Source organism: Triturus cristatus, chromosome 3_2 (assembly GCF_964204655.1).
Source record: "Triturus cristatus chromosome 3_2, aTriCri1.1, whole genome shotgun sequence".
In the NCBI taxonomy this organism is placed as follows: Eukaryota; Metazoa; Chordata; class Amphibia; order Caudata; family Salamandridae; genus Triturus; species Triturus cristatus.
In genome coordinates this window covers 1,044,390,773-1,044,404,516 of record NC_140584.1, presented here as the reverse complement: position 1 = coordinate 1,044,404,516, position 13,744 = coordinate 1,044,390,773, and the positions used below count along the sequence as shown (strand labels likewise).

At 44.5% G+C, this 13,744-nt stretch overlaps 1 protein-coding gene across 1 annotated transcript in view; it reads right to left on the bottom strand.

The window, feature by feature from the left end:
* Positions 1-13,744, bottom strand: part of RNF43 (ring finger protein 43) — a 385,455-nt gene that overhangs the window by 75,758 nt on the left and 295,953 nt on the right. The window contains exon 3 of the mRNA XM_085649734.1: positions 6,613-6,687. Within this exon, the coding sequence (XP_085505860.1) occupies positions 6,613-6,687 (75 nt within the window). The remainder of the gene's footprint in view (positions 1-6,612; positions 6,688-13,744) is intronic.

Below are 13,744 nucleotides of genomic sequence, written 5' to 3'. Positions count from 1 at the left end.
ATCATCTATAATAAGGCGGGCCATCCGTTCCGGTCTCTCACGTCTCATTTCCACTGTTGGGGAGATGCACATGTCTCCCGATATGCATTCCACTTTCCCCACTTATGGTCCCATTTATTGGGGCAGCCTCTTCCTTTAAAAACAGTTTTCTCAGCTATCATAGCCCCGTTCATGTCCTTTGCCCAGTCCGTTACCCTTGGGCTGGAGTCCTGCCCCCACTTCTGTGCAATATTATGCTTGGAAACCATCCACCCCATTCCGGCCCATGACTGTTCCAGTTGGGAAAGGTCAGTAGCGTCCCATATATTGAGAAGGCAAAGCTTGGGCAAGGGGCTCAGAGGTTTGTTGCACACCCTGGATAGCTGGCGTGTCACCCCCTCCCAATATTGTTGTATGCGGGGACATTCCCACAATATGTGTATGAAAGTGCCAACTTGGTTACAATGGCGAAGACAGTGGATCTGGCCGTCTCCCAAGGCGGAACAATAACTTGGCATCAAAATACACACAGTGTAGTACCTTGAGTTGTATAAGGCGGAGGCGCATGGGGATTGCCACCTCTCTGGAAGAGGCAAGAGTGTCTCTCCAATCTTCCTCTTCAAAGTCCCCCAGATCTGATTACCAGTTAGTGCGGAGCTTATGCATGGTGTCAGTGCGATTGTTCACCAATTTTTGTAAGTTAGGGATTTAGCCTTGTGCTCCATTGGATCCAATATTAACCGATCTTCCAGTGGGGAAGAATTAGGGAGGGGTGTCCCCCTCCCCTCCCAGGCCGTGATGATGGCATGTCGGATTTGAAGATATCTAAACATCTCCGTGGGCTCTAGGTGGTATTTGCTCTGGAGGTCGGAGAATGTAGCTAGTTTACCTTTCACCCACATGTCCCCTACAGTGGAGATTCCTATCAGGTCCCACTTATCGAAACCAAGGCATCCGCTGAGGCGGCCCAGGATATCCGGTTCCCACAGAGGCGTTGCTTTAGTTAGTCGGTTCGTCCAACCCAATCTCCTCGTAGTCACGTGCCATGTTTCAACAGTTCGGCAGTGGGACCAGTCAAGTGGAGTTTGCGGGGGTTGGTATATAGTGTCCGGTTGTAGCCCCCACATCGTCGTGTGGGCCAAACACCCAGCTGTTAATAGACGTCAGTTGGGATGTCTGATAATACAGCTGAACATCAGGCAAACCTATCCCTCCGTCGTACCAACCCATGGTAAGTTTATTCATTGCAATTCGCAGTATAACTCTTTTTGGTATACTATATAAAGAGCCAGCTTCCTACAAGCCAATTCTAGTATTATCCTCTCTGAGGTCCAATATGGCTTCAGGCAAGGGTTTGGTACTGTTGAACAGTGTCTGAATCTCTCCTTGTTTATCAGTAAGAACACTAAGGCCATGAAGGGCTCGTTCACCTAGCTTTCGTGGACTTCTTGTGTGCTTAAGATACTGTCAACCAATCCAAATTATGGGTTATCCTGGGAAATCTGGGGGTAGAAGAACCCCTTATTACCCTTCTTCGTTGCCTGCATTGGGACACTTCGGCTAAGATCTGGTTTGGCTCAAGGGGGCATGTACACCATCTATTCAGTGTAATCAGGGAGTTCGCCAGGGTTGTATTTAAGCCCCGTTTTTGTTTCTTACTTGCATTAATAGTCTGGCCACTTGCTACAGTTTAAATAGGATTTTCCAAGGGCATGCACTCGATCCATCTCAACCCTCCTATGTGCAGACAATGCTGTCCTTATAGCTAGAACAGCATTTAGCCTACGAAGAGCGTTGGACGCCTTTGCTGAATTTATGTCAACTCTAGACCTGAAGGTCAATCAGCAAAAATCCTTTGCAATGGTTTGTGGCCAAAGTGAACTAAAACCAAGACATTGTTTGCAGAGAGTGCCTCTGTCACTTTAATAGAGAGTTTTAGCAACTCAAGGTTGCCATTTGACCCACAATTGAACTGGGGATCTGTGTTAGTGCTGAGGGTGCAGGAGATAAACAGATTTGTAAAAGCTATTTTACGTTTCACATCTACGTTAGGTTATAGATGTGACTGTATGGCTTATAGCTTGATGCCTTGGTCTTATTTATATAAAGCTGTGGGATGGTGAACAGGGTTTTGTTCTCATGCTAAACAACGCATGCCATAACGGTAGTTCGCAATACCGTTACAACGCAAGTCGGAAGAACGACTTCGTTAGGGGGAAGAAGGTGTTGGATTTAAAATCCAACACCTTCCCTAGTGTCCGCACAGACTGGAGTTGGAATAGTAAATTATACTATTCCAACATCCAGCGCCCCCTAAAAGCAAGTTGTTCTTCCGACTTGCGTTGTAACGGTATGTGAAATAACAACGCGGTTGTTGTAAAGACCGCGTTATTATGGCATGTGTTATAAAAGCATGCGAAAAAAAGGCCTATATTCCTGTGGGATACCTTCAAACTCATGTGTCTTATTTTCTTTTATTTGTAATTTGAAGCTAGTAGATCTTCACGTCTTCAATGACTGTCTGCTAAAAATACCTTTTTGGTCAATCCAATGCACTGTCTGTTCATTGTTACTGGAAAATCAATAAAACACAGTTACAAAAAAAAAGTTAAGTCATAGACCAGTGCGGGAGATGATTCTCCTGTACAAAGGCTGGTGCCACTCAATTGCTACTTATGGGGCGGGGTGCGGGGGTATTGTGACTGCTTCAGACTCCAAAGAGTAGAAAATGGCTTCTTGCGAAGATTACTTATGGTGCCACAGAGCGCACCCACTTTCTTTTGTCATTTGGAAGTGGGCCTCAATTATGTGGAGAACGCTCTTGGGCTTGCCCCGTTGTTATTATGGCTGAAAATCTGGTAAACTCCTGACCTAGGGCTCGCTAAAAGTATCCTTTTGGACTGCCTAGCTCTGGACTACTCAGACTCCATTCCTTGTTTGGGTTAACTGAAGAGTACTTTTAGCAGGCTAGGAGTCCCGTAGTGTTATTTAACAACTCTAACCAAATCCCTAGTCCCACTAGGGCCCAGACAAAATCAGCTTTCTATGAACAGACGCAGCTCATGCGCAGAGACAAGGCACACCAACTTTTCTCTCTGGCTGATTATCATGCTTAGTCTCCTAGCCATGAGCTGGAACTGTATCTAACTTATAAAGAAAAAACCCATTTTAGGGATTTCCTGACCATGTTACAAATGGGGTCTTGCACATTCTTTTAGCCTTTCCACAAGGTATATGGTTTGAAAATGTGCCGTCATGGCCATGTGATAATTTTTCAAGGCAAAGCACACTCCACTTTATGCTTCTTTGTGCACATTATAGATCTGAGTAAATTTGTTTTTTAGTTCCTTTCTTGCGCACATTACGCTCTAATTCCTGTAACACTGGTTTTAGATTTTTACAGCACCTTAATTCGCTGGGGGTTGCAACGTTATGATCAGCTTGATTAGAGGGTCTTTAAGTAACAGGAAAAGATACGGTTGATCAGCCTCGACAGAACGTTTATTCAACTGTATTTCGGCACTTGAGCTATTTTATTGTATTTCTTACTCTTGAACAAAGTTTGACAGTTTTTATATCGAAATTATATCTGCTATGTAATTGTTCACTACATGATATGGGATTGTGTAAACTGTATTTATGTTGACCTTTTATGGCTTTTTTGATAAAGTAAAGTTTATGGCTGACTGACCAGTACAATGGCTATGCAAAGCATGAATACAACTCTTAGAGGATTAACACAGTAGCTTTCACACTAAACTGTTTACTGCACATACAGAAAACAAGCAATGGCAAAGCCAACCAATCCCGCATTTAATCTTGGAATGGTTTTCTTTGAGCTAACCAGTTCACAATTGTGTCACAATGATTGGACGGCTATTTTGAAACTGTTTTTCTGAAACAAATATATATATCTATATCTAATAATATTCCAAACGGACCTCCCAACGATTCGAAGCCAAGGGAAAGCAGCACAGCCAGGCGCCAAGGAATGTTGTAATTTTTTTTTAATTTATTTAGATAATTACACCAGCTGTGCAGACGATACCAACGTGTTTCGGCCATAGCCTTCAACAGGGATATATATATATATATATATATATATATATATATATATATATATATATATATATATATATATATACACACACACACACACACACACACACACACACACACACACACACACACACACACACACACGTGTTGTTATGCACTAGTGGTCATTTTGGCTTTTAGTTTTACAACTTAATTTACCATTCAAAGATGCCAGACTTATTTTCGGGCAATAAATTAAGTACAAAAAAGCTGAGCAAAAAGCAAAGGAAAAATGAAAAAGAAGCAAATGGTCCAGTAGCAGTATGCATCTGCGGAGCAATCTGAAAAAAAGTATTTTATTTGAACAACAAAGTAACATTTGAAAAAATGGAGAGTGTTGGGGAGCAATCAACATGCATTTTGTGAGTGAGTATGTGTAAGGGAACAAGCAGATTATGGTGGAAAGGATTAACATGATTTGTAAATTAATAGTAATTTACAGGGCATTCGCTGTATGAAGCTGTCAAGTCCTGGCATATTTAATTTTGTAAAAAAAAACAAACACTTAAAGCTTTTTTTTCTTTACTAATGATTAAGTTGGCAGGGAGTGACGAAATAGCAAAATATAAGCGGAGAGAGGGCATCATGTTGGTGGTCAGCATACGGGCAGCGAGAGAGAGAAAAAAGAGAGAGAGGAAACCCAGGGGGCTCCAATGGCGTGCTGAAATGCAATTGAAAAAATTAGTTTTCTGAAAGAAAATATCTAAATAAGCAGAAACGGACAAGAAACACAACTAAGGATAAGATAAGCAAGGGACTACCCCAAAACCCAGTTTTTTGTTTTTACAAAAAAGGCTTTTCGACACACACTTAAAGCTTTCTGCAGGCGAGGCTGAAAAAAAACATGTAAATCAGATAATGAAGCTTTATCCATGTAGAGTTGGAGCTTTTGCTTCTGGCAGGCAAAAGTTTGTTAGAATACACAACAAATAGCATTCTAGCATAACAGAGGTATTGGGATCAATTCATGTTTCAACTAAAAGTACAGAATACAAAGAAGCTACAATAACCTGGGAAATTCCAAGTCCAAATGATGCAAAGACGGTTACCAGAAAAACAATCAGACTAGTAAGGGAGACTCTCACGCAATAGTCTATGATTAAAGAGGTCTCAGTTCCCTGGGGCTACTCAGACCTATGGGATGCAATACCTGAAAATACAACCTGGGGCGATTAACATATGGAACTAAGCCACAGAAATAGTCTCAATCACGGAGGGTGAAATGGGCTTAGCCAAGAAAAATCTTAAAACATGCTGCTCATATAAGTTACAAATGATCTGTGGCATGACACAAGTATAATGAAGAGGACGCAGGAATAAGGTTCATTCTTGTGATATAGCGTGTATACTGACCAACAATCAAATTGGAGACACTGACCCAACAGAAATTCCTTTTTGCGTTTCCATGACTTATTTTGAGATAGTAATATTGCGCCTTGTGGTTATTTCAGTATAATTTCCAAATATATTACTGCATTATCCTCTGTCCTGTAATCACATAGTGATCACATAGAGTTATATCAGATCAAATTATTCTTGTTTTTGTACAGCTCTTCATACTGTACTTCTGTTATGTTTACTTGTACAGCATGCAAATCTTCCGGGTGGGTATCCGGGCACTTAGAGAAAGGGAAATTGTCCAATCTAGAAGAGTCTGTTTTTTCAGTTTCGTTCTAGATTCTAGGACTGTGCTGGCGGTTGGGATGCGAGTGGGGAGGCTCTTCCAGGCTTTAGGAGCCATGTACGAAAAGGCACGGCTGCAGACGCTGGCTCTTCAGAGTCGAGGAGAAGGCTGATGGTACGAAGGTGGCTGTTGAAGGAGTGAAAGCTGACATGTACACAGGTCCTAGGTTGTGTGATGCTTTGTATGTAAGTGTACTGTCTCTGAAAAGGGCGCTTTTGTGGATGGGAAGCCAATGGAGGCCGTGGAGTGGAGTAGATATTGGGTGCGGAGTGGGAACTTTAGTGTAAATCTGGTTGCTGCATTCTGAATGACTAGAAGCCTCTTGTCTAGTCAAAAGGAGATGCCCATGTAAAGTGCGTTTCCGTAGTCTGGCTTGATGGTGATTACAGACTGGGTGATTGTACGATGGCCGTTGAGAGGAAGCCATCCTAGGTTTTCCTGAGGAGCTTGAGGGTGTGGAAACAAGAGAAGGCGATAATTTAACTTGGCTGGAAGTGGATCACTTTTCATAGCTTAGTTTGAAGGGGTGGCGGTGGGTCCTAGTTCTAGTGAGCTTCAGGCAGTTGGACTTAATTCATCTGCTATTTCGAAGTACTGCAAATAACATATTACTGACAACTAATTTAATGGTACTCAGTTACCAACCTTGGTATGACAGAAGACCAAATTGGCCTTGATTTGGATCACACAACCTGAAAATCACATCAAGTCCTGGCGGTGAGTGTCAGTCTATCGAGCAGTAGATTATCAATATTTGTGTAATCCAGGCATTACAATGCGCACGATAATCATCGGTTTTTCACACTACAATCGACCACATTCCGTCAAAGTACAAAGTGTGAGATGTGTACCTGTATGAAGGCATCCTGGTCATCGGTGATGTCAAAGATAATGGCTCTTGCTCCTCTTTCCCCTGCCAGCTTTGCCTGTTCCAAAACAAAGAGAGAAGATTTTGTCAGATACTTAACATTTAAAATGCTTGCTACATTGTTTGAAAACTGCTAAACAGAAGCATGACAGATCTGCTGAAGCCTACTTAGCAGTTAAAAAAGTGGAGGCCCTACATCATCACAAAATATAAGAAAGACACCCAAGACAGATGAACAGCAGCACAGTAGTGGCATCTGTAAAGCACTTAACACAAGCCCATGCAGTTTGAAAGCACTGTAAATAGCAGTGCTACTGAAGCCATCTCAAGCCAACAACATTCATACAATTAACACTCCAATCAGAAATGTCAGAGCTGCCCCATCAATGATCTGCAGGCCTCAAGCAGCCTTCGATTCCATTGGTTTAACCAACTAAATTAACTAATCAGTTACTAATGCTACTACGCTATTATATGCGAACTGACCACAAATGCAAACAAGCCACTCTGAAGATTGGTTGGGGGCCACCCAAAGAACTAGTTTGACGCCAGTGTGTGTGTTTTTAAACTATTATCAGTTAGAAGCAAAGCAGGTCCTGGAATCATATGCTGCAAAACAAAGCCATTTAGTACATTGACTGGCAGTGGTATCTAAATACCTTGTCGAAAGCCTACTTCCCATAAAAAGAACTGTTCCCTGGCAGAGCGCGTCCTGACTAGCTCAGGTTATGTTGTTCTTGAAAAATGGTTGCATCTGCTGATACTGCATTTTGAAACTACGCATGCAGGTTGTTTCCCAGTGCTCTGCCCCAGACCTTTTTTAGCTCAAAGCCTACCAGGCAGCCCAACTGTCTCGTTTGCAAAGACATCTTGGGTGCATTTTGAAAGCTTCCGTGGGAATGCGTTCCGCCCATTGCTTACCATTGACTTTGTGGTTTGTATCCCACATTTCCTTGCTTTCGATTTGCTGGCTATCTGTTTTGGGTAGTCCAGCTTGAGTTCGTCCTTTCCCTTGCCAAAAACCTTTTAACTGTATCCTTCCGAGATCTCACTTTCTGTTCAAATACGAAGTACTCCTCTACACCAAGGTTTACAGAGAAATATATCGATTTCAGGCTGTAAATGGGTTCTTTATACAGAGCGGTAACAGTGGATTTATATCTATAGAGAGGAATGGGTTCCTTACAAAGAGACGGATATAAGATATTCATTACTTTTTGCAACGAGGACTACAATGAAATATGTCTATTACACACTGACAAGGAATCTTTACACTGAGAGGGCATTCCAAGGAAGTACACCTTTTTATCTACAAACTTGAAAAGTTGGCTCATATTCAAACGATTTTATGATGTTTACAGACGCGAAATGGGCAGGGGAATTTTTGTTACTCGGGTGGTACTGGCACATTCTCTTTAAGGGCAGAAAATGTTTTTTAAACCGAGGATGGGCCCGGAATATTGTATTAACTGGCATAAAATACTTACTCTTAATAGGGGCTGACAGTTGACAATTTTGTTTTCAGACAGTAATTAGTTATAAGTTATTACTTTCCCTTCGTATCCTTTTCAAGTCAGCTAGGTAGGAATATTCTGTGTAAATGAATATTGAGATGGACTGCAATGAACTAGGTTTAGAGGCAGGGATAGGCTCTTTATACTGGGATTATAATGAAATATAATATGGTTTACAAATCTGAAATATGTATTCATGATGTGAGGATTACAGTGACATACTGTTTACAGACTGTTGCCTGCCCCGAATCGTACCAGCAGTTTTACGTTCAGTTCACCTCTGTTGTTTCACGAGGACTGTGTGTCACAGATCTCACTGTGGACAGCCCTACGCAACGCTACGCGAGACCTAAAGTGCATATACAGGGGAGAGCACAAGAGACAGAGCAAGCATTGAAGGAGAAAGAGAGTGAATCCGAGACAAGAAACGCCGCGTGCAAAGTGAAAGCCGCAAGTTAAGAGCTGGTGGAATTTGGGGTCACCAATGATTTGTTGGGCCATCTTGGAAGGAGCACGTCACGTGGAAGACGGGAACGAGAACTGGCATTGAACGGAGATCCAAGCCGCGGGAGAGGTCTGCTTCCCTTAGAGACGGAAACCCGTTATTATTGCGCTTCTTTATAGCGAACATTTTAGTAAAACTCATATCGTATAATAACACTCGGGGGGCTGTGAACGCGCCTGGGTGCAGCAGGAACCGGGAGAACAGCGAGAGAAAGAGCACGTTGTTTGTTTTTTTACTGATAGCTTCCCCTCAACCGCCCAGGAAGCAGGAGACGCCAGGAAACGCCCAGGAAACGCTCCCCGCACTGCGCTGAGCACTGTGCCGGCGCCGAGTAGCGTGAAGAGCGAGTGGAGGGCCAGCCGGCCGAGGGCGATCGATGTGGGGGCTGTTTGACGCTGCGACCTAGGTTTGTCTAGACCGTGTGGGTCGCGGATGGGGCGGCTGTCATTGAAGCGCTAGAGTGAGTGACCAAAGGAATTCTGTACACAGTTAGTGGAGTGAGTGGAGCCCCGGATATATGAGAGGAACTTACGGCTCTGGACCTTGGACCTTGTACTAAGGGAGGAGTGTTGGGACGGGACTGCGAGGACCAGCAGCCCCGTAACTTTGTGCAGCTGTGTACCTCTTCCTGCCCCCTGCCCGTACATATTTAACTGTGAAGGTTTACTGTGTGGCCAAGGTCCCCTGTAGCCCATTTGAGCCCGGAGGGGGCCGGACTGCCATCTTTGGAAATTGCTCCCTCTTCAAAAATGTCCCGTAAGTACTTTGTTTAAACTGATCCAGAACTCCTTCCAGTTCTCCTCTTAGAAACTCTTTTTAGAATTTTCTTTTTTTGTTTTTTCCAAATTATGGCTGCGAAGGAGAGTAGGAATAAAGCTCCTAATGGTAATCTAACGGGTACCCTGGACAACTTCATACTGAGAGCCAATTCCGTGATTGACCAGGGCATTGTCCTGATGGAACGCAGAGTTTCTCAGGATCTTGCTATGGCCAAAAGGTCTTCAATGGGCCATTATGCAAATGCCCGTACACCAAAAGCCATTAGGGGCTTTAACACTGAGAACACTGAAAATCCTGAGAATCCCGAATTGTCTATGCATAACCAATCTCCAGAACAGCGTTTGGATGAGTCTTCACCTCATGGTTTCCCTGTGACTCGGGTGATTCCACGTCGCCCAAGACTATGGAGAGACCTATTACCCGCCAGCTCTGGGGGAAAGGTACGGGTGCGATATTGAAAAAGAAGCACCCCACTGCAGGAGCCAGGAAAGCCAAACCATCTAAATGCTGCAGTAATAGCAGTAATAACACACAGCTAATTAGCTCCAAGGATGATGAGGGATCCGGGAGGTGTGCATGCCTGATTTACCCCTACAACGAGTAAGTTCTGGGGGCGGCATTGCGCAAGATCCGGTTGCATCTACGGACGTACTATCATCATCAGGGGAGGATTCTATATGTATGAAAATCACTGCACTTCTGTGTGTTTCACTTCGTCCGCTGGAAGAGAGACTTGCACGGATTGAGAGTCAACTCTCTAAGTTTGAGCATGTTACATTGGGTATCTTAAATAGTATTGCTAATAAAACACCAGACCAGGGTGATCGAAATTCAATTAATATAACTAGAGGGGTCGAGATGCATGTCAAACCAGTTATTTCTGCGACTTACCCGATAGATGGCAATTATAGTATATCCCGGGAGTGTGATGTCGCAGCCCCAAATCTATTGCAAATCAATTCGGGAGTGGGACCCAGGGTAGATCAGTATTTAGTCCCCAACAGTACAGGAGTGGCCCACACTGATACGGTTAGACATGATGGGTGGGTCCTGACGGATGGGGGCACGACAGAGGAACCTAGAAATAGGACAGAGGAACCTAGAAATAGGCCTAGAATTGACCTACCACCAGAGGTGAGTCCATACTTGGCTGTTCTAACTGGGGTCCCTGAATTAAGTGCATTGAACGCTGAGACATATAGTTCTTTAAAAAATAAAACCATCCATTGGCTCAATATGTATAGGACACTCCCCCCTCATATCACTAGTGAAATATCAATGGTTCGAAGGGTGGGTCGTACTCCAAAAACTTCAACTGGCGATTGTGTACTGGTCAACTTTAGGGACTCACAGACTGCAGCATATATCTGTAACTGGAGTGTATCCAGCCCAGGTACAAAAATCGTAGCTCGCCCCCTTTTTTTTTTCTACCCCAGTGAACACTTGAGAAATCTGGATGATGGCTGGTCTCTTGTATCATACCAGCGAGGGGGGAGGGGCGGGAAGGATAGGTACGGCCACAATTTGTTAGCCCAGAGCCATATCCCATGCCACAATATGTATAGTGGCCTGGAACAGGTTGATTGACTGAATGTAACCAGGCTGGAATCTCTAGGTAAAACCTCAAGTCGGGATGATAATACTGAGGCTACTAAGGTTCTAATGGGAAGCCACTCAGTGACAGTATTACAAAGAGCCCATCATCCCCCACAATGGAGCAGTACGAGTAGTGGTATGCTTGATATAGGGAGGACACCACAGGATCAGAAACAATCACTATCATTAGAAATCACCGGTGCCGATATCCCTATGGGGAGTGACAACACTCCTGTAGTTATAGCACGTCAAAATCTTGCTAATACGAAGCATATGCTTATTTTGTCATGGAATGTGGCGGGTCTCCCAAATAAACTAGCTTGTCCGGAGTGGGGCTCTTTTGTGGATAGTAATGATATATGCTTATTCCAGGAGACTTGGGCTAGGGAGGACCAATGCAGAGTAGGCTTTGCGGCCTTAAACATTGCTACCCGCTGGGGAGGTAAGGGGCGACCATCTGGGGGCCTTACAACCTGGGTTGGGTTACATCTAGGCTGCAAGGGTGAGTCTATCCCGACCAACTCTGATGACATCCTGTGTGTCCTCCTGACACGGCCAACCTCTTATAAATTCGCAATCGTGAACGTTTACTCCCGCCCGATAAGTGTGGCCAAAGAGTCTAGTACCATTGGGGAGCTGTCAATTTTTCTTGACTCCCTCAGTAATGATATACACTATATGGTGGCTGGTGACTTAAATTGTCACTTTGAGCCGTTGCGAGGGCTGAATGAGGGAGCGTTGACGGGGGGAGGACAAATATTGGGGAATCCCGCCATGCCAGTCTCCCTATGCAAAGTCTTGGTTCCCACTGGCCATGCAGATTACGACCCTAACACTAAGCAACTCAATCAGGGCTTGCAATGGTCGGATGCCCTCTGATATCCCCTCAAAGTGCACCTTTAACAAGAGAGATCAAGAATCACGATTGGATTACATTATGGTGGAGACACGCCTATGGTCGAAGGTTGTTGACTTTGAGGTGATATCAAGGCCAGACAGCGACCATAATGCATTGAGTCTGAGGATGGACTTCCCACGCCCAAGGGCGAATGAGAATGAAGTTGCCCCAGATATGGTAGATGGGTTGATAACCACCAATAATAGACGTAGGGTCAAGTGGGGGAAATTGGTGGCTTCCCAAGATGCACTACCTAAATTATATAGCGCAATTTTACCATTCCTCACGAAGGCCAGTGATATAGTGGCTCAGCCCTTGGCACTAGATTCCCTTGGAAACATGTTGACCGTGCATCAGGATTTGGTAGACTATCTTTTCGAATTTTTTAACCCACTTAGCCTTAGCAGGAGGAGTAGGGTGCCTGTATCTTCCTGGTATAATGTTTCTTGCAGGAAGGTAAAAACGAAGCTCATGGAGGCTGTAAAAGATGGGAGAGATAAACCAAAAATCCGCTCTTTAAGGTTATTATATAAAGAAACAATGAATCATGCGAACAAAGAGTGGGACATGGAAAGATGGTTAAATCTCTCCTCCTCCCTAGACATGAAAGATGCGCGTAGATTCTGGGCAATAGTCAGTACGGGGTCAGGTGAGCCCAGATCTGCGATTGAACCCAATATTGAGGCAGGGGTTTGGGAACTCCATTTTAAGACCTTATATGCAGCAGCTACTGGCCTAGACAGCATACAGTTATACACACTGCCAGTTGCTGAGTTTGATGAACTGGAATTTACACCAGAGGGGGTCTATATTGCCATAGGGAAATTGGCTACGCGAAAAGCTCCTGGTTTAGATAAACTCCCTGGCGACCTTTTTAGGGATCAGCCAAGGATTTGGGCTCCTTACCCCTGTACCCTATTTAATGCAATCCTGGGAGGCATGGAGGTGCCGGGTACATGTCTGGGAGCAGAGATCATCCCGATTTTCAAGAAGGGCTCTCCTCTGCTCCCAGCTAACTACAGGCCCATCAGCCTCATCGACGTCCCCCAAAAAATCTTCTCTCGACGAATCCTAGATCGTTTACAGGAGTGGATGGACGAGCACGATATTCTTAGCCCATTTCAGGCCGGATTTAGGAGGAACACATCCACCATGGACCAGATCTTCTGTTTAATTCTGTTATACTGGAGGACGGTCACAGTAGAGGGTGGCAGCCTCTACATGGTGTTTGTGGACCTCTGGTCCGCATTTGATATGGTTCCTAGGGGGAAATTGTGGGCGGTGCTTTTGGACATGGGAGTCCCACATGCAATATTGGGGGTATTGATGAGGTTGCATGTACCGAACTTTGCACAGGTCAGATGTGGGAGAAATGGGGTACTGTCTTCCAGGTTTCCAGTTAGCAGGGGGGTTAGGCAGGGGTGGGTTTTGGCACCAACCCTGTTCTGCCTCTTTGTGAACGGTGTAATATCACACCTGTACGCAGTCCCCAATAATGACGCACCCAGATTGGCAGGCAGGAGGGTGCCTGCGATAATGTTTGCCGATGACACCCTCCTGCTTTCCAAGTCCCCTATGGGGATACAACGCGTACTGAATGGGTTTATAGATTTTTGCCGATGCCGTGGCCTAGAAATCAATGCAGAAAAAACTAAATTTATCATTTTTAATCCCCCGGCATCCACCCGCCCAACACCTGTCCTGGGCTCGGTTAGACTGGAGAGGGTACAGACCTTTCAATGCTTAGGGGTCACGATAAATCAAAATCTTTCGTGGGGCCCCCAACAGGTTAAGTCCCAACTCAAACTGTCTCAACTAACGG